Source organism: Sturnus vulgaris, chromosome 6 (genome assembly GCF_052056855.1).
Source record: "Sturnus vulgaris isolate bStuVul1 chromosome 6, bStuVul1.hap1, whole genome shotgun sequence".
NCBI classification, from domain to species: Eukaryota; Metazoa; Chordata; class Aves; order Passeriformes; family Sturnidae; genus Sturnus; species Sturnus vulgaris.
The window spans coordinates 26,937,093-26,956,842 of NC_142248.1; the positions used below are offsets into that span (position 1 = coordinate 26,937,093).

At 46.4% G+C, this 19,750-nt stretch overlaps 2 protein-coding genes across 7 annotated transcripts; one reads left to right on the forward strand and one right to left on the reverse strand.

The window, feature by feature from the left end:
* The first annotated feature begins 54 nt into the window (after window positions 1–54).
* GSTZ1 (glutathione S-transferase zeta 1) lies at window positions 55–9,115 on the forward strand. Of its 5 annotated transcripts, XM_014869799.2 has the most exons (10): window positions 709–1,244; window positions 2,446–2,579; window positions 3,122–3,173; window positions 3,656–3,723; window positions 4,536–4,616; window positions 5,068–5,193; window positions 5,716–5,791; window positions 6,618–6,670; window positions 7,934–7,983; window positions 8,734–9,115. In XM_014869799.2, exons 2-10 carry the CDS (start codon window positions 2,565–2,567, stop codon window positions 8,858–8,860), a joined length of 648 nt encoding a protein of 215 aa, XP_014725285.1. In that variant the 5' UTR covers window positions 709–1,244; window positions 2,446–2,564; the 3' UTR covers window positions 8,861–9,115. The 5 variants fall into 5 exon arrangements, with proteins under 5 accessions (XP_088023539.1, XP_088023541.1, XP_088023540.1 ...); XM_088167413.1 differs by lacking the exons at window positions 709–1,244; window positions 2,446–2,579 and adding an exon at window positions 55–158; XM_088167412.1 differs by lacking the exons at window positions 709–1,244; window positions 2,446–2,579 and adding an exon at window positions 469–670.
* On the reverse strand, window positions 8,293–17,546 carry LOC148223379 (kelch domain-containing protein 1-like). 2 transcript variants are annotated; one of them, XM_088167410.1, is made up of 12 exons: window positions 17,187–17,546; window positions 16,812–16,917; window positions 16,181–16,303; window positions 15,431–15,668; window positions 14,444–14,467; window positions 13,532–13,654; window positions 12,831–13,018; window positions 11,926–12,125; window positions 11,541–11,632; window positions 11,160–11,214; window positions 10,394–10,491; window positions 8,293–10,248 (listed from the first exon to the last, which is right to left on the reverse strand). In XM_088167410.1, exons 1-12 carry the CDS (start codon window positions 17,348–17,350, stop codon window positions 10,034–10,036), a joined length of 1,626 nt encoding a protein of 541 aa, XP_088023536.1. In that variant the 5' UTR covers window positions 17,351–17,546; the 3' UTR covers window positions 8,293–10,033. The 2 variants fall into 2 exon arrangements, with proteins under 2 accessions (XP_088023536.1, XP_088023537.1); XM_088167411.1 differs by having other exon boundaries at window positions 15,431–15,711; window positions 17,187–17,205.
* Window positions 17,547–19,750: the final 2,204 nt, after the last annotated feature.

Here is a 19,750-nt window from a genome sequence, read left to right on the forward strand (position 1 = left end):
CGCCGCGCGCTGCAGCGCGCCGAGCGCGGCGCATCCTGGGCGCGGAGTGCGGGCGGGGCGCGGGGCACGCCGGGGGATGTAGTCCCGGGGATGCGGTGCCGGGCAGCCGCCGAGCACTGAGCGAGGCCGGGACGGCGATGAGCGCTGCCGCCGCCAAGGTACGCGCGCTGGCTCCGCGCTCTCCCCGCGGGGCGGGAGGGGAGCGGGGGACGATGGCGGTGCCATAGCCGGAGGGACCGGAGCTTGGGGCAGCGGTTCTCCGCCTTCGGCCGGCGCGGGCATCGTCGGTTCGGCCTTGTCGCCGGCTGTGGGGTCTGGTGCCCCAGCACCCTGGGAAGGCCGGGATGGCGGTTCCCGGGAGCACCGCGCCCCCGCTGCCCCAGCCTGCACCCGTGTCTCTGTCGCAGTGGAAACAAGGAATTTAACCTCATGCTGAATAAAATGTTTTAGCTTGCTAATGCTTTTAGCGGTGCTGCTTACTATATTTTATTCATGTGCGCTGCTCACACCGAATCCTGCTGAAGAGATACTGAGAATTTAGGAGCAAATCTGTTCTTTCTGCTTTACATTTGAATCCAGCAGAGTCCAAGCAGTGCCTTTCAGGCAGCGAGGTGTCCCCCACGCCAGCCCCCAAGGAGCAGTGTATATGGCTTGGTGGCTCTCAGGAAAGGTGAGAGATTGGGCCTTTCCAAGCACATCCCGTATAGCGCCTGCAAAGAGGTGACATCCAGAGTAGGTAATGAAGAAGACAGGAAACCTAAGAGGTCAACACACAAAGTTTGCTTGGAAAGGGTGTTTCTTCTGTCTTTCACAACATGGAAGTGCGTTTCCCAAATTTTTACTCTGAACTTGTATTTAAGCCCAAACTTTCCACACTCGTTGCCAGAAATGAAAGCAGAACCAAACCAGATCTCTCAGTAGACATCAAGCAAATCCTGTCCTGCTATCATCTCAGCTCCAACCAGTCTAAACTGTAGATGTTGGGAATTTTATCCCACAGGGTTTGTAAATGCAGGAAATTCTTTCCTGAGACTTCCCTGGACCCTGCTCAGCATTTCATCTGAGGAAGACACAGTGTCACTGGGATCTGTCCACTGAGGACAAAATATTTCTGCTGTGTCTAGTCTTTACTTAGCTGATTATTTTTGCCTGTGATCTGCCCTGCTGTTAGGAGCAAACCAGCATGAACTCAAGAGATCACTCCAGGCCCCAGCCTCTGGAGACAGTTCCCAGCTGAATGACGGGTTGGTTTCTATGTTCTTTTTGGTGATCTCCCCCAGGGCCTTGAAATTATAGAGCAAAGCAATTAGCTTAGCACAATTTATTCCAAATGATAGCATAGGCTGTAAAACCAAAAAAGAACTGCAGAGAGGATCAGGAGAAATGTCACTGCTGGCTGAGAGGCCAGAGTCCTAAACAGATGTGGTGAATTTCTGAGCCAAAAAAATCATTAACAAGGTCCTCAGGAAAAACAAGTAAAATTAGTATATCATGAATGCTCTATGCTTCTCTTTTGAAGCCATAGGTTCTTTTTTCTTTCCCTGCAACTCAGCAGGCTAGACATTTGAAAAATGAACATAGCTGATATTTCTAATGCCCTGATCCCAGAAGAAGAGAATTTAAGAAAATCAGTAAATACTTTGTCCACTAAAGTGTTACCAGTACTGCCGTCACTTTCCTCCTCACTTACAAATCTGAGCAATTTAGTCAAAGACATACCTCATTTGAAGTTATTTGAGCCAATCTAAACTGTAAGAGAAGCATGAAGTTTACAAAGAGGACTGGAGCAGAGAGATCATCAGTGTCTCTCGTTTTCTGTTGACAGACTATAATTGAGCATATCCCTGCTTTCTTTTGTCTTGCTGTCAGTCTCTGGAAAAATGCATTTTTAAATGCATTTTGGGAGGGTAGAGACACAGAGATCCATGGCATGCCATGGGATTTGTGTAGGCAAGGAGAGACATGATTACAGGTTTATTTGGAGACATATATGGGTACCAGTTTCCTGTGTGGGAACAAACGACTGTGACACACACAAAAAAAAGCAATCTTATTTTACACAGAGTTCATCTGAGAGCAGAATAGCAACTTGTCCCATATCTGCAATGTAGAAAAACCCCTGTACTGGCCAGTACTGGTGGGAGGTGGGCTACAGGAGCACAGTAAGAAATTTCCCTGCAAAGGCAGCCCATTCCCAGAGTTAGCAGTCATTCCCTAGAGGTTTTCTTTTTTTTTTTCTTCTCCAGGGTTAGATTTCTGCATTGGCAGAAATTGGTGACAGCTCTCCAGCTATCTTACTTGTTTCTGGATGAAAAGCTACAAAAATAAGAATGGTTCCCAAATGTGCTTCCAAGCTTAAATCTGGTTAATGATTTTTATATCAGGACTGGGAGAGAGTCACTCAGGCTTGACTCTGACTGGCTGGTTTTTGTTTCCTGAGCACAGACTAGGGGGCATAGTCCTTTCCTCATTGAATTTAGGAGAGAAGCCTTCTGCCATTTCATCTGAGATAAAAGGGAAAACACAGAGGTTGTTTTTATTTTGTGGAGACGACTGCACACACCATGGCATCTGAAAAGGTAAGAGTTTAGACAGGGTGGAAGCGTCTGGGAAAGCTGCCTTCGTGTTATAGTTCAGGCAGAGATATCTGATGTTGTAGATCAGGTAAAATTGTCTGTCTTCGTGGCTTTCATCTCAAACAACAGAAGCTCTTCTTTGGAAAGAGATCTGGCTTTTCCCTGAATAGCTGGAAAAGCTATTTTATGCCATGCAAATACCCAGTGCAGGTGCTTGGCACAATCAGTAGAAATCTAAGATGGGATAGAAGTTAGTAATATTGGATAGAGACAAAGAGGGAAGATTTATAGGGAATAATTTTAAGGTCATTTGTGCATTGCTGGAAACATCAGGTGCAACTGGATAATGAGAAGGCTGTTATGAGAGACAGTGATGCTACCTGTATGCCCAAATCAGGAACAGTTACTTCTAGAAAGGAGCCCTCTCTCCTCCAAACAGTGCTCTCCCGTCTTAGAGTTCCTGAAAAGCCTTCTGCTCACGCATTTTTCTCCTTACATACAATACTCTGATGCTCCGTGTAACCCTTTGATCTTTCTCTTCTCAGCCGATACTTTACAGCTATTTCCGAAGTTCCTGTTCTTGGAGAGTGCGAATTGGTAAGATTCAGTGTTGATCTCTCTATTTTTCTCTATTTACTCAGTATTACAATATCCTCCCTTTCACTAACCCAGTTAATCAATGAGAGATTAGCAAACATGAGCCTGGAACATGCCTGAGGCATCTCCCCATGGGGAGGGAGGGGAAGGCTGCAGCTTACCTGGAGCAGGTGGAATAGAGGAGAACAGATAAGAGAGCTTCATGATGCTGCCTCAGATTCTGTCCTGCCCAGGTCTTGAGAGCTAAGCAGGGCTGGGAATAGTCCCTACTTGTACTGAGTCAGAAAGGTTCTACAGGTGAGTACATGGTCACCTGCCTTCTATAAGCTGAATCAGGAAGGCTTGTGCTGCAAAGAGTTGCAAAGTTTATTTTGAAATAGGCAGTCTTTTTTCAAGTAGATGGCTAACATTTCCCTGAGCTCATTACCAATGAAACTGGTCCCAGTGCAGCCCTCTGAAGCTGTACACTCTGCTCTCCCTAGCACTCGCTCTGAAAGGAATTTCCTATGACCTGGTCCCAGTGAACCTCATTAAGGATGGAGGACAGCAGGTAAGGATAAAAATACCACTGCTCTCTCCAGGGGTACTGAGCTTAGGGATCATCAGGAGACTTGGGATTAGCACTAGAAAGTTCACAAGCAAGGTTACTGAATTCCTCACCACTTCTCTGTAATTAATAGCTGCTTTCAGCCAGTATTCCCTGGCATGTGAGACAGGAGGAGAATATGACTGCAGGAGACTAGAGGCTCTTTCCTCTCTCAGACATTTGTGACTGAATCCATAAGGCTGAAGATCTTTTGCTTACCATGATACAACTGAACATATCTGGAGCACAGGCTTCAGAGAAGCTGCCTCACACTTTACACAGACTCAACCTCGTTCAATTAGCACCAGAAGATGCACGGAGGCAGGGATGGGAGGTGTCCAAAAGGTGCTAAATGATATTGCAGGGGGCTGCAAAGGGCCTGCAGAAGGAAGAGGTGGGTTGCCAAAAGAGATCTTCACTTGGGGGCCCATAGGAGGGAGTTGTTCATCTCTTTAGTACCACTGACTCAATAGGCTGATATGGGCTAAGGCAGACAACTGAGATGGTAATGGTGGCACTGATGCAGTACCACCCATTCTGAGCATTGCTGTGATGCTTTATCAAGAGATAAGGCAGTCAGGCCCTGGATGCAGTGATCTCTGAGCCCCAGTGAGAGCTTGCTGTAGGCTAATAGTACAGCATCATTTACTGCAAAGATTAGTATTAAGGTAGAGAAAAGAGGTAGGAAAAAGATTTGGTAACTGGGTTCTGGGAGAAGAAAACAAGGAGGAAGAATTTCTTATTACTGTAGAGTAATCTCAGGTTTGTTTCCACAGTTTTCTGCTGAATTCAAAGCACTGAATCCAATGCAGCAAGTCCCAGCCTTGAAAATTGATGGCATCACCCTTTGTCAGTCAGTGAGTTATCAGCCACATCCCTGTTAACCTTTCACTCCAGCCTGCTGCCCAGTCTGGATGAGATGGCTTTGCCCCATCTTTTTCCCCAGAGCTCTCACCTATACATTGGAAAAGAGATGGCATTTATGATCCCATTTGGGAACAGAAATAGCACAGTCCCTGATGGAAAACTACTGTCAAGGATTTAAGTTCAATTCTGCTTTGGTTCATAACTCCACCTTTCACTAAGCAGTTTGTAGTCTGACTTCAATGGCTGTTTCACGGTTTGCCTGAAATTACAGCTGGACCAAATGACAAGGTCACAGGCAGAGGGATTATTCTGTTCCCTGGACTGGTAACAAACTGCCTTCAAAAGCTGTTGTATTCTCTTGGATCAGCTCCCCTTTCCCAGGTGTCTAGGATGTGAACTTGACTCTCCAATAACCTCCTATTATCTCTTTGTTCATTACAGCTAGCTATAATTAATTACCTAGAAGAGACACATCCTAACCCCAGGCTCCTGCCCCAAGATCCAAAGAAGAGAGCCCAAGTCAGAATGATTGCTGATCACATTGTCTCTGGCATTCAACCTCTCCAGGTACTGCCTTGTCTCATGCAAATGAGAAAACCAGAAAGGATTTCTGTCTCTGAAATTCTCAGTCTCCTTAAATTGTTGCCAGCCAACCAGGTGGCACAACTTCAGATTGGTGTGCTAGCAGATAAATTTTGCTTAACCTGTGCCTGATCTGCCAATGGCAACAATACAGTATTTCCAACACAGCAAATCCTACAGCATCCCAGGGTTCTTTCCAGAAAGAGCTGAATCTATATGATTTTACTGCTGAGTCTAGGATATTTTAGGAAGAAGAGAATTGAGCATCCCAAAGGGAAGAGGCAAAGGGATAGCCTGGCAACTGTTACAGAAGGGTAGTGCCAAGAAAGATACAGCAAGGTGCATGATTTGGTGCAGGTGAGGTCAAGGCTGACCCAACCAACTCAACTCAGGCCAGGGGTTCAGCTGTGGCAACTCCTCATCTCCCCTCTCCTCCACTGGATGACACAGTGGGTAAAATCCAGCCAGTTGTAGTCATCTAACGTAGAGATTGCTTTGCCTTCACAGAACCTGAGTGTCCTGAAACAAGTGGGGGAGAAAAAAATGGAATGGGCTCAAAACTGTATCACATCTGGCTTTCAAGGTACATCTCACATCCAAAATTATCAGTATTTTGGCTGACCTGACAAAATGCTGCACCACTGACATGCTACTTGCTGTTTCCTTTTCAAGTAGAACCACAGATATTCCTAGAGTGGTGTGCTGGGGTCCTGCCTTGTTGGCAGAGACAGTGCTCTTCCTGCCCAGAGTCTCTTGTCCAGGACTGGTAGCTCCCCAGGATGTTAGGGGAAAGATGTGCTCAGAGCACTTTCACTGCTGCACATAGAAGAAAGGAAGCCTGGTGCCATCCTGCACACTGCAGCAGTTGATTCATTCTGAAGCACAAGGGCTCACAGCACTTCTAAAGTTCTACATATAGATAGATATAGATCTGTAGATATGTTTTTGTAATCAGACATCTAATAGCAAAGTCCCATAGAGTCTAGCAAGTAGCAGAGTATTTCTTTGCCTCTTTGAGAGAAATAGTGCTTTTGGTTCCCTCAAAACCCTTTCCCCCATGTGCTGCAATGACAGGCCCATCTTCACTTCTGACAGACACAAACTGACTGAACCTTTGCATTTTTCCCCTCCCCAGTCATGTATTTCTACATTATCCTCGTAGTATTTCAAGTGCATTGTCTGAAGCAGCTGAAATCACCCTGTGTCCAAAAAAGCTGAAGGACCCTAAAGACTCCCATAACTATAGTAAGATTTCTGTTCCTTCTAGTTTCCATCCCAAAATGCTCCTTTTTCATACTCTTCTCGGGGTTAAGATGTTCTTGTTCATAATTCCCAGTCTAGAAAGTGTTTGGTGTTCCTTTCAATTGACTTTCCAATGCCTCACTCCAGTGTACCACCTCTCTTGACAGCACTGGAGCAGATTCTGCAGCACACTGCTGGATGCTACTGTGTAGGGGATGAAGTAAGTATCTAAGAGAGCCCTGTGTGCCACGGCAGAATGAAAACCCCCAGTATTTTTCCCTAAAATAGGAAAGAAAATTAGTTAAGAAAATTAGACAAGAGCACAACCCCATTCAGTACCTAGAATTACATGCAGTGCCTTTACCATAACAAAAACCAGCTGTATGGATCCTACTTATGCCATTACTGACTGGCAGAGGAGTTATGGAGATGTTTACTTCTCCCTGCATAACTTGCTGATGGCCAGATTCTGCAGCTAGGATCTGGCTGGTACTAGTGGATGTGGAAAAAGATGATATATCATTACATCTTGATGGGATTTGGACTTCAACATGTCCTCTCATAGGGGCAAACTTTGGCTCAAGAAACATGGGTTCAGTTCTTAGCTCTGTTCTGTGGAACCTTTAACTAACCAACTTGTATTTTTCTGTTCTGATAATCCAGTTTTAATATGGACAGATTTCACAGAGCTCACATGAAAGCTGTTCTGACCCTTACCAAACTAGAGGCAGCTCAGGTATTTTCCATTAATTAGTTCTGATGCCAGGCAAAAGATCTTTCCTATAAAAGCCTTAGAAAAAAGGAAGGTTCCTGCATTATCCTGGGATGCAGAGGATTGTCTAGTAGCAGCCCTATGGAGCCCTTGGAAGGCGAAGGCTACTTACAAGATCTAATGTTGGAGAATAGCGTGTGCTCTGAGAGGCACCCAGGGCTCTGTGATGTGGGGAGCAGGGTGGGGGCAGCTGCCTCTGTGCAGATAGGCAGCCAGCAGCACTGTCCTTGAGTCTTCCTTTCAGATTGCAAGTCTCTGAGCTTCTGTAAAGGCCCTCTGACATATCAAGTCTTGATATTGGCAGGGCCTGCTTGAGACTCCTGCAGTGCAAACAAGCAAAATTTACTTAACCTTTCACAGCCATGCAAACACCCCCTCCCCTCCATCACCTCCCTCTGCAGCTTGCCAGCAGACCTGTTTACTTAGAGGCAGTTGCCATAGAAGCACAGTGTCCTTGAGGTCATAATGATCAGCTGGTAAATATAAAGCTCCCTAAAAGCTGATGGCTTCTACTAGTGATTACAATGAAGTTTTTTTTCTTGTACTGTTGCTGTAGTATTAATGCTGAATTAAAGAATTAGGTCATCATGATAACTCCTCTGTACTGGCTGGTAAAATAATTTCTGTCCTGGTCTCAAAGCCTGCTACCACTGGGAAGTGTGAGGGGGTAGGCTCTGAATTACTCACCCCTTTTCTCTGCTATATTTGCAGGTTTCCATGGCTGATCTGTGTTTAGTGCCTCAAGTGGCCAATGCTGAAAGGTAATTAAGACTAAGCTTGAGATATTCTTCAACACACCTACTTATGCTGGGCTATCAGAGCTTACCTTCTGCTGCTTCTTTTGCCTGTTAGAAAGCATCCCTCCTAGCTGCCCTATCCACTTTATGTTTCTTCTCTCCACGAATTTTCCTATTTCAAAAATACTGTCTCATTTGGAAATAAGGAGTTGTGGTCTCCCTCCTCTAGGAGGCCCCTTGGGAAACCTGATCTGTGACCTTAGAAAAGCTGAGGTTGCCCACACTCCATATTCTCTATCCCTGTTTGCTCTATTCTTACACTGCACACAGGAGGAAAAGATTAATCAGACTTTATTTGTTTAAAGCCTTAAACCCATACAAGTAGTGGCTGCATGATTCCCAGGAGAAGCATTGTCTTCTTACCTTGTGCTGCACATTATGAAAAAACCTGGTGAAGATCACACAGTCACAGTCATTGTGGTTGGAAGGAAATTCTGGAGGTCATCCACTCCAATTTCCTTGCTAGAGGAAGTGGCACAGGATGGCGTCCACTGGGTTTTGAGTGTCTCTAGAGAAGGAGACTTTACAACCTCTCCAGGCACTGATTAATCTCTCTAGCATTTGTTTTTAAACTTACAAGAATGAACTTTTTCTGTTAAATACCTGTGAGGTTTTCCCATACTAGGCAGGCCTATCACACTGCTCTGCACTTCTGCTCACTGCTGCACTGGCTCTCCAACTCATAGTACTTTACAAATTCTTTTCCTTTTACAGATTCAAAGTGGACATGGGTCCATATCCCACAATAACCAGAATAAATAAAGCTCTCTTGGAGTTAGAGGCCTTCAAAATAACCCACCCTTCCCGGCAGCCAGATACTCCTGCAGAGCTGCGAGCCTGAAGCCTTTCTACTCATTAAATCAAGAAACCTGGCATGATAAAGAGGGCAACACCTACCGTTTGAGTAGAACTTCAGTGCCAGTAGGAATCCCTAGTACTATTGTTGCCCTTTCATTTGGGTGGGAAGGACAGAGAACCTGGAAGTAGTGTGGATGACATATAGGAGCTGTGCCTGTGCTGGAACACCTGCAGCTACTAGTTTTTTTAATGCAGTCTATCTCGATGAAGCAGATTAAAGCAGAAGTATCCATAATGATCAGAAGTTCCCTCTGTATGGCTTTGGGTAGGGGAATGTGGCCACAAAAACGGTGAGGCATTGAGCCAATTCTGTATTTCCCCCAGGGGCTACTTTCTACTATCTACAGAAAGCATCAGAGAATTGGTGTACACAGTGTGCTTGTCCTTGAAGGTGCCTCAGAGCCACAGCACATTCATCAGTTCCATGGATATAAACAATAAAATCTAGCCTCTGATGGAAGATAGCTTAATTCTTGTTGGGGTCTTGAAAGAGCCAAGTCAGCAACTCTGTCACCCTCTGCAAACAACGAGAGCAGTTGCACAGAATTTATAGAAGATTTGCCTAGAGCAAAGCTAGGTGATCGTGCTATAGACAGCAAGGCACAACCAGCTCTCTACACTGAAAATTATGTTCTCTTCTTTTTTCTATCCTCAGACACTGTTCTAGGTGTTTTCCTAGCCTTCAGCTACAGACTGTTGCCCAAGGGAATCACACCCCAGAGTGCCTCCAAACCAGAATCATGCCTTTACTTTTACTTTCCAAATAGGAGCAGCAAATACCATTCCACTCATCCCAAATGAAACCAAACACTTAAGTCACCTTCAAAGCTGAAAGCACCCTGGGAATTCCAGCTAAAAACCTGTGCAGCAAGAAGGGAACCCATTAGCTTGTTGTCTGTGTTCTTGTGCAGACTCAGTTCAGATCCCACTGAATGTTTTGGCACCTAAGCCCAGATACTGTATGTCAGGTACCCTGGAAGAACAATACCCATGGCCTTCAGACTTTATAAATCCACAATCTCTTGTACCAAGGCTGCATTCACCTACATACAGGTTCCTGGACTGCCATGTTGCTTGGACTCATTTATTGCCATCCATATCTGTATTTAGGCTGGTGAAGAGCCTTGCTGTTCAGGTTTATTGTGAGAATCATGCATTATCCTAGGTCCAGCTGGATCTTGACAGTGCTGTTATAAAAGGTCCCAGAACAGTTGGAGCCCCCAAAGACCAACACCGTGTGCAGGTTCTGCTCCTCTTTGTTCTCCTTGTCCATATCCATCAAGTGGGCAGGAGTCAGGTCAAGCAACGTGTGGCCAGCTCGGGGAATAGAGCAGAGGTCGTGATGGATCACTGTGCTCCATGAAAGAGTATCTGAAGTGGAAAAGGGATATCAATACTGACAAGCCCATTCCTAGTGCAAGGGATGAGACAAATGGAATAGACTTGGAGTTCAGAAACACTACTACACCCCCAGAGTCACCTTCAGCTTCCAAAACAGGGCAGGAGAGTCACTCACCTAGGTGGAAGACAAAGGCATCAGGCAAGGCTCCTCTGGCATTGCAGCCTCCACTGATCAGAACCTTCTGGTCCGACACAGCCAGAGCTGCATGAAAACTGTGACCAAAGTAAAGTCAAAAGGTGACTACAACAAAACCTGCTGTGATGGCCTCAGTCAGCAATGGGCAGGGATGGGCAGACTTGATAAGAAGGTTGGGGGCTTAAGCTGCAGGAAGAAAGTTGACTTCTGCTTGTATCTGCCTTGACTTGCAGAATAACCCTAAAAGATGTTGGCCTTTGCAGGTCAGGCCACAATCAGGCCTTAAGAATAATTCATGATCTCAGAAGGAGCTAGCAAAAACCTGTGCTTTGCTCTGTGGGGTGAAATAGCAGGCTAGCTGGGCTCTGCATTGATTTAGATCATTGTTCTAGTGAGCAATTCTCTCTTTAGGAACAGCATAGTCCTGGTACAGACGTTTCTTCCTCTGTGTGGCACAGTAAACTCTCCAGACACTATGAAGACCAAAGAGCAGGCTATACAGTTTACTAGCACATGGCAGAAAACTTAGCCTAGCCTGAAAGACAGATTTCCAGGGACACTAAGGAAGATCCTCCCACACCATACAGGCACCAACAAGAGAGCACAAGAATTCCTAGCCCCACAGCAGAGTATTTTGACTAGTGGAACAGAGATATGCAGCTGGGTCTGATCACAAGCACTGTTTAAACCTAGCTTCAAAGAGAAATGACAGAAGATAGCTCCTGGGTCTGCAATAGAATCTTACCAACGTGCAGAAGGCTGTCCTGCCAGGAGGGGGACTGGTGTGTACTCCATGAAACCTGATGGACAGAGAAAAGGCAGGTGAAATGTCCAAAAATCTCAACCTCATAACTAGACAAAAACTTAGATACTCTGTCACATCAACAACCTGCCTTCCCTATTACCCAACTTCTTCCAAAAAAGCCATTGTTTTTTCTTTATCCCCTCCCTTATTGCCCCAGAAAGGTTTTCTTTTTAAACCCATAGTTTTTCACCTAGCCAGTTTTTGCCTAGTCAGGAGTTTGTATAATGTTACTGCTATTTTCCCATTGAGCACTCCTCACTCCCAAGTCCCTGTCTTCGAACAGACCTTCCTAAGGCAGCCACATGGCACAGACTTTCTTACCCAGATCCAGAATGTGCATGTCACTGAGGTAGAGAGAAGTCCTTCGACCCCCAAAAATCAGCAGCTTGTTTTTCAATAGAGTAGCTGAATGCCTGGAGAGAGCAAGCAAATGAATAAAACATCTTCAGCAAGTTCTCAAAACTTCCATTTTAGCCTTGGCCTCGGCCTCTTCTACTGGGCTGCCATAGCTTCAATCTACACCTGGGACAGAATCCCATCAGGATTCACAACAGGCGGTACTGAGAATCCCATTGCTCTGAACACAGCCCTGTCTTAAGGGGTACATGGTGGAGAACAATCACCTAATATTAGGTGTGGGAGGGAAGGTAAGCAGAGGTTTCCTGTGCTGTTTTGATTTTTGGATAGCTGGAATTAGAGCACTCACCCAAGCCTAGGCAGAGGCTTCTCCCCTTCTGAAATGGGCTGATACCAAATTTCATGCTCTGGATTGAAGACATAGAGCACATTGCTGCAGGGTGCAACTGCCAGTGATGCCTTTCTGGGGAAAGTTCCTCCAAAAACAAAGAGCTCCTTGTGGTAGATTGTTGCACTGTGGTAGGTGAGCACTGGTATCCTCCCTTTAGCCTAGAAAAAGTTCAATATATTTGTTACAAGAAGTGCATTATTTGCTACATAACCCATAGGAAGGGCGCCCACATCATGCAGTGAGTTTGACAAGTCTCAGTTTTTACTTTATTGACTCCTCAGCCAGATCTTTGCTGCACAAGCAGACAGCATATTCTTTGCATGCTCTACACCACCAAAATACTCTGATAAGAAAAGGAAGTCAGCCTCCCACACCTTCCTCAGAAAATGTCAGGGAACAGAAAGATGTCATCCAGGCTTACTCTGTAAAAGCCATTTTATGCTTTACCAGGAAGGAGACAGTCCCATGCTGACAAGGGCTCAGAATTCTGCTGTGCTCAGGGCAGTTCCTGATTTGAGACCGGATCTTCACCTCAGCATCTGGTGCTGCTCTTAATGGCACCACATAAAATGAGAGGCCATTTCTCTCTGCTGCTTGTAGAATACCTCCCACCCTTGAGCTTGGTCAGGCACAGCCCTCTCCAGCAACCTTTTTTCCACATTGCTTCATTCATTGTGGGCACAGCTCCTGGTTTCCATTCAGCATGTGGCTTTTCAACACAGCCTCCTAATACCTGTCAAACCCAGCTATGCATCTCAGACAACCTGCAGCAACAGTGGACCAAGGACATGGGTACATGGACTGCCACATTCAGGCAGAACCTGCCACCTCTCCTTTTGTCTTGGAAGAGATGCAGTACTCACAGCCACAAGGAGCCATTTCCAGGTGACTGTGTCCAGAATGTAGATGCTGCTGTAGTCTTTGTCCTCCCTTATGCCCCCAAATATGTAGATACGCTTGGTGTCAGGGTCGTAGGTAGCTGTGTGACCATGCAAGCATGATGGCATGGCATTTTGTAGCTGGAAACCCACTGGAAGCCATAAATCGCTGTCTGTGGGAGCAACAGCAGACACATGGTGTGGGAGTTCAAAAATGCTCTTGATTTCTCTAAAGAATATGCCATAAAATCTTTACTCAAAACCTTGCTCTCTTTGTCTCCTCCTCTCCTTTGATTCAGGGCTAGAAGGAACTCATACAGAATTGTTTCTGTAAGGAATGATGGGGAATAGCAAGGTGAAAGAGAAGACCGGTGAGATGCAAAAAGACACAAGGCACTGGAATTGTGTCTCACACTTTGCCACCAGTCACCACACACAGACTGCAAACTGCACTGTTGCTTTTGTCCCTTAAAATTCCAACTCTTTCCAGATCTTGTACCTTAGCTCCTAGAGGGCTCTCAAGTAGAAACCCAGAGCCTCATAAGGCTGCCAGCTCAGCCTGGCAACATGCCAGATATGATGCTGTCCCCTCCATATGCACAAAAGCCCAAGTACCCCCTCCCATCTTCATGAGCTATCCTCAAGTAACACTGATCCCATGCTTTTGACAACCCTAAAGTTCCCACCAATTTCCAGCTTCCAGAGAGCATCTCTGCAGGACTGTTGATTTGAACCTTCTCCACCAATGAGAACAGCTGTGCCCGGGTCACTGAGGCACATGGCATGGCACCACCGAGGGCTGGGACTGCCTGAGGAGGGAAGAGCACAAACCTGTGAGCAGTCAGACAAGATACCCTCAGCTCCCTTCCCTGCTGCAGAGAACAAGCCACCTGAATGCTCAGAGAGGGGAAGTGGTGAGGCAAAGGCTCCCTCCTGGTCCCTTCCCTCTGCAGGAAAAAAAGACATACCTCCCTGAGCAATATTTTCAGTTGGCTTGGGGGAATAATTGCTGTACTTAGAGAGACCTCAGGAGCAAGGAGTAGCTGGATGTAGGATGCATTCAGGCTGCCACTTCGACAGGCTTGAATGTCCTCCATTTACTACCCCATCTCCAGAAGTGATATCCCAGTTGTGCAACCTGCCCTACACTACTCCTCGTGAGGGAGGGCTACCCAGGGACAGCTTGTCAGTGCCTAAGATAAAACAATTAGAAGCCTGGAGTTGCTTCCAGGAGTATTCCTTGTACTGCTCTGCTCCTCCATCCTTCCCCTTCCAGGCCCCTGCAGTTGGCTGAGCAAGCTAAAAAACTACTTTTTAATCAAAGTCTATTTCATATCTTACCTTTTTTCCTTGAAGAGCTATGTACCCAGAGGTGTGCCTGAGATTCAGAGGGGCTAAAGAAACATTTGAGAGCCTGACAGTACTGGAAGCACTGATGGCAATTGCATGAAGAAGAACAGTACACACAACCTACTTGTTATTCTTGATCACTGGGGAGATACAGGATGAAGCATAAGAGGCTTCTGATGTTGAAGGGAAGGAATATCATCACTGAGTGACTGAAAAGACAAACCAGGGTCTAGGAACCAAATCCTCACCTTGCAACTCTTTCACTGCCAGATCTGCAGAGGGAACACAGAGATGGCCCCATGAAGCAGCCAGCAGACATACTGTGGAAAGTGTTCAGTTCCACTGTGTAAGAGCCCTTTGACCTTCCTCCCTCCAACCTCCAGCACAAAACTGCCTCACTGCAACAAACAAGGTGCAAGACCAAGAATCATGAACTAAGTCTCATCAGAAGAAATACAGAACATAGGTAAGAACAGGGCACACTTCCTCTGACTGCCAAATGCTGTCACCATTGCATTTTACCACTCTGATGGAAGATCGCTTCCCCCCTTGTCACACTGTCTGCAGCAGAAAAAAACTTTATGATGGAGCTGTATTTGCCTTTATGACAAGCAAGCCAAGTACCAGTAAGTAATTTCTTATGGGGACACTAAGTTATTGCCAAACTTTTACACATAAACTTGGTCACACTCTGGAGCTGACTTGGAATTCCCACTCCAGAAGCCTAAGGTTTTGTTTCCAAACCCCTTGGCAGTTACCGTCTCGCTACTCAAAAGTCAGTACAATTATACTAATTACATATAGATATATATATATCTCCTTTTTATATTCTCTACACTGTGATAATAACCAATGTCTTCTATGCACCAAGTGGTATGCTGTTAGTAGGGGTACAAATAGACTAATACAGAGGTTAAAGAACATCACAGCAGGTAACTTTCTTACAAGGTTAACGATATTTGCCTTAATTTATAAAACACTTGTATGAAAAGATAGGCATTATGTCACAGTAAAAAGTGGTGGCACTAAGAATATCCTATGTTCTACTTCTGGCCTTTTCCTAGCAGCTGATCCAGGAATAATTCTCAGCATTCTCAGTATTTCAAAGCCAAGCATACAAGCCCATCATGCTTTGGAGGTACACAGAGAAATGGACTGGGAAGGTTCAGCCCAGCAGCATTGACAGATCATTCAGACAAGACCTGTAAAATAAAGTTGGAAGCTATCAGAGTTACCTTCTTCATCAAGATCTCTCTCAGATGCTGTGGGTTCAAATAAAACTTTCCTGGGCTTTTTGGAGTAGACTCTTGGTGGTCCTTGGTCAGGACTCTTCCTCCAGGCCTCACTGGATTCCACCTTTCCAGCTGGTAACTTCTGGGCACAGGGTACCACTGTGGTCCTTGGTGGTGGCTGGACATCCTTCATCACAGGCCTCGATGCTCTGGCAGCCACCTCTGAGCTCTGACTCTTAACCTGTGACATGAGTCCCAGCCAAATCAGCCCTGAAGAAAAATACCTGAGACTACTGTGAATTGCATCTTACTGGGCCAGAGATGTGGTAATTGTTTTTAGACTCATCTTCCCATTGAGTTTTAAGGGCCAACTTGCCATCAGTATCAGCTGCCAAACATGTTGAGCAATGCAGTTATCTGCTGCTGTGTGCTGTAGTCAGCTTTCAAACTGCTGGCTGCTGGGCATAGCTAGAACATGAAGGACAAAAAAAGCTATCTGTACTATAAATGAATGGACTGGTTGACCATTCCACCAAGGAGTACGACATTCAAAATTTATAAAGGCATTTCAATGGAGAATCTATCTTTTCAGCACAAGAGAAACTCTGGCTCCAGAACTTGCTTAGGATATCTCCACTGAAAAAAAAAGGCAGCAAATGTTTCAGCTAGACATCAACTGAATGGCTACTGGTGAGGGAGAAGATACTAAGAAAAAGGTGAAATAACAAGAAGATAACTCCAAAATACACATACCCCAGTAGGATCCTCCAGGTTCTGGCCAAGAGGCCTGTCATCTGCTGGGAGCACTGGTGACTGGGTGGTCTCTGGTACAAGGAAGGGATGGGCAGGTGTACTGCTGGAGACACCTTGGAGCAGCTGCAGCAGAAACAGCGACAGAAAAAAAGGCCATAAGTGTGCTAGTCTCCATCCACACAAAGGATGAGCAAAAACATGTCTTGCAAGGGACAAATTCCCTGCCATTGAAAAACCTGCCTTTCATCTCTCACACCCACAAAACAAACTAGGAAAAGGAAAGCCAGGCACTGCAAAATACTAAATCCATTTGCTTCAGCTCAAGATAAAAACAACTACGTAAGTACCAAAGACTCAGAAGAGAGTGGAAATGAAAGTCAACAGGTGTCTGCTGCCCTGTCTCCTTATGACACACAAGGTGTTCTGGCAAAACTGTGTTCAGAGGATAGGCCTGGAACATCACAGAGGTTTCAGGCTCAGCACAGATGTGCATTAAGAGATACATGTTTGTCAATTCTACCTTGGAGTAGCAGAGAAGGAAAAGATAAGCAGGGAGAGGAGGTTCTGGGGCTCAGAAGTGACAACATTTGCAACCCTGGGCAGGAAGAGAGGAGAGTGTCAATTCTTTTACCTGTCCATTGACAGTCAGGACAAGCCTCACAGGGTTGCCTTTGTCCATCTCTTTCAATGAGGCCATGAAAATATCTGTTCTCCAGTCATCTTCCCACACCAGAGACCTGCACAAAGAACCATGGCTTTTCAGCTCACAGGTGACACTGACCAGGACAAAATTCCTGCTTCCTTACTAGATGATAACAGCCCAAAGCCAAAAGAGATCCAACCCTGAAAGCAGCCAAAAAGAATCATCACTAGAGAGAAACACCATGGTGGAGGACCAGCAGGCCTGAGAAGCATTTGGATAACAGCAACAGAATCATGCAGCACCAGAAATCAGAAAGCTTTTCCAGGATGCCCCTCCTGACACCCGGGCAGCTCCTGCTGTAACCTGTGGGTGGGCTCCAGCGTGCCGACCCGCTGTGGCGCAATGCCTGGGGACACGAGCACATCCACTGCAATGCTCGTGTCCGCAGAGTAACAGCTCCAGTCTCCCAGCCCGAACACCACCAGCTGCCTTGGCAACGGCAGGGGCAGCCAAGCCTGGAAACCCATCTGGCTGGAGTGGCTGAAAGGGGAGGGAAGAAAAGAAAATTGAGAGGTAACAATCAAGGAGTAAAATAAAAGGTGAAAAAAAATACGGCAGGGAAGGGTGAAAAGAGAAGGCTTGCGTCATTCAAAGATGGAACCATGCAAGGATGCAGGGAAGGGAGAGCCGCCAGGGGCTGGAGCAGCGCAGCCACGCGAGCAGCAGCGCTTCCAGAGCGGGCCAGGGCATGGCGTGCAGGTGCCCCGGCCCTCGGGGGAGCCCGAGCCTGACAGGGCCCGGGTTGGGTTGGGTTGGGCCGGGCCGCACCAGCCGAGGCGCCGCGGCGGCTCCCGCAGAGCCCACAGCACGTAGAAGGCGAGGCCGCCCTGCCGAGCGCTGCCCGCGGGCCCCGGCCAGCCCCGGCGGCGAGAGCGCAGCATGGCGGTAAGCAGGGTAGGGCCGCCAGGGCCGACATTAAAGCACCGCGGCGCGGCGGGGGCGGCCCCGCATCCCCCGGGCCGGCCCCGCAGCTGCGGAGGGGCCCGCCCTGCCCGCGGCCATCCCCGAGAGCGGCTGTGCTGGCGGCCCTGCCAAACCGCGAGGAGGTCCGGGGAGAAGGGCCGGCTGCTCAGGACTTTCGAAGCCGGCACCAGCCTTGCCTTCGTAGCAAATTAGCTTCTATAGAATCACAGAGTTAATTAGGTTAGAAAAGACCTCTGAGATCATCGAGAACAGCTGTCGACAGAACTCCACCACATCAACTAGACATGGGCACTACACATCCAGTCCTCCCTTAAACACCTTCAGGGATTATGACTCTACCACCTCCCGTGCAGTCCATTCCAGTACATAATCACCCTTTCTGTGAAGAAATTAATTCTAATGTCCAACCTGATCCTGTCCTGGCACAGCTTGAGACTATGTCCTCTTGTCCTGTCACTGGCTGCCTGGAAGAAGAGGCCAATTCCCACCTGGCTACAGCCTTCCTTCAGGTAATTGTAGAAAGTGATAAGCCTGAGCCTCTTTTTCTCCAGCCTAAACAATCCCAGCTCCCTCAGCCACTCTTCAAAGAACTTGTGCTCCAGACATTGACCATTTCTAGAGCCCAAGCCACATGACCCTTTCCAGAGAGGGATAATTTGCTTGCTGATTCCTAAATGATGGCATCTGTATACATTTCTTGCAGCCTTCATGAAAAAGAGCAGGTGTGAATCTTGCTTCTCTTCCTCTGCAGTCAGGGCTCATATTGAAGGTAGGATGGTGGCAGATACTCCTTAAACAGTAATTCCACGTGTGTATGTGTGTGTTACTACAGATGCTCCATTGAGTAACTGATAGTTGTATAACAATGAGATCTGCTAAGCTTAAAACTGCTGTTGATAATCAAACACTACTAAAAGCAATGACAGGACTTCAGCATTCAAAGTACAATATTCTCCCTATTCACCTGAAACAGGGAAGAGCCATTTACCTGGCAGAGGCAACAAAGCCTGCTGCAAGGCCTTCACAGAGCACCTCATAATCAGTGTTACTGCTGCAGCCCATCCACAAAAGTTACAGAAGGGGGAAGGGGAGTGGCAGAGTGGGGGTGGATGAGAAGAACTAATGTGAAATTTTGCATCACTTCCCTCCATCTCCACTGTTTTCCTTAGTTTTCCTCTTGACTGTATGCCTGAGCCAAGCACTATGATGTATCCTGAGTGCATTGTAATAAAGTAGCTGTAGCACTGTTTCTCTTTGGTGGTCTCAAAATGCAATGAAACATCTTTAACTTGGCAGAATCATCTATCCTTTGGATCAGCTTGGTTTATGATTGCTCCTGCCCATCAATTAGTTTATAAAAGTGCTCCAAGGGAGCATCAGACTAAAACAGAGAATTGAACCTCTGCAGCACTTGTCCTGCCAAACTCAAAATGAGATAGGTGAGAAAAGATGACTCCCACTACAGGCATCAGTCTTCATTTTGACCAGCAAGTGCTTCTTTCAGGACATGTAAATAGAGCCTTTGTGATATGATAAAGCTGATGGGCAAAGCAGCTGTGAGGAACTGTGAAGGGCAAACACTTTTCTCTAGACAATTTAATGAGTATTTGGTAACTGAAGAGATGTTTTTAAATCCTCCAGACTGAAAGCTGAAGTAACAAGGAAGCTAGGGGATCTCTGCAAATGGAGGTGACAAGTAGCAGCATGAAAAACTGGAGGGTAAAGTATTCAAACTCTACCTATGTCCATTATATGAGCTTGGCTACTTGCTTGTTCCTCTGCAATTCCCCAAGCATTGAGTACCATCTCAAGAAAAATATTGCAGCAAGTCGTTTTACAGACAAAAGATTTCCTGGCTGGAACCATCATCACAAGCATTTTCCTATCCATTTGCATAAGAATCTCCTGTACACTGTGAAGTATATTTTGTGTATTTGCCTTTT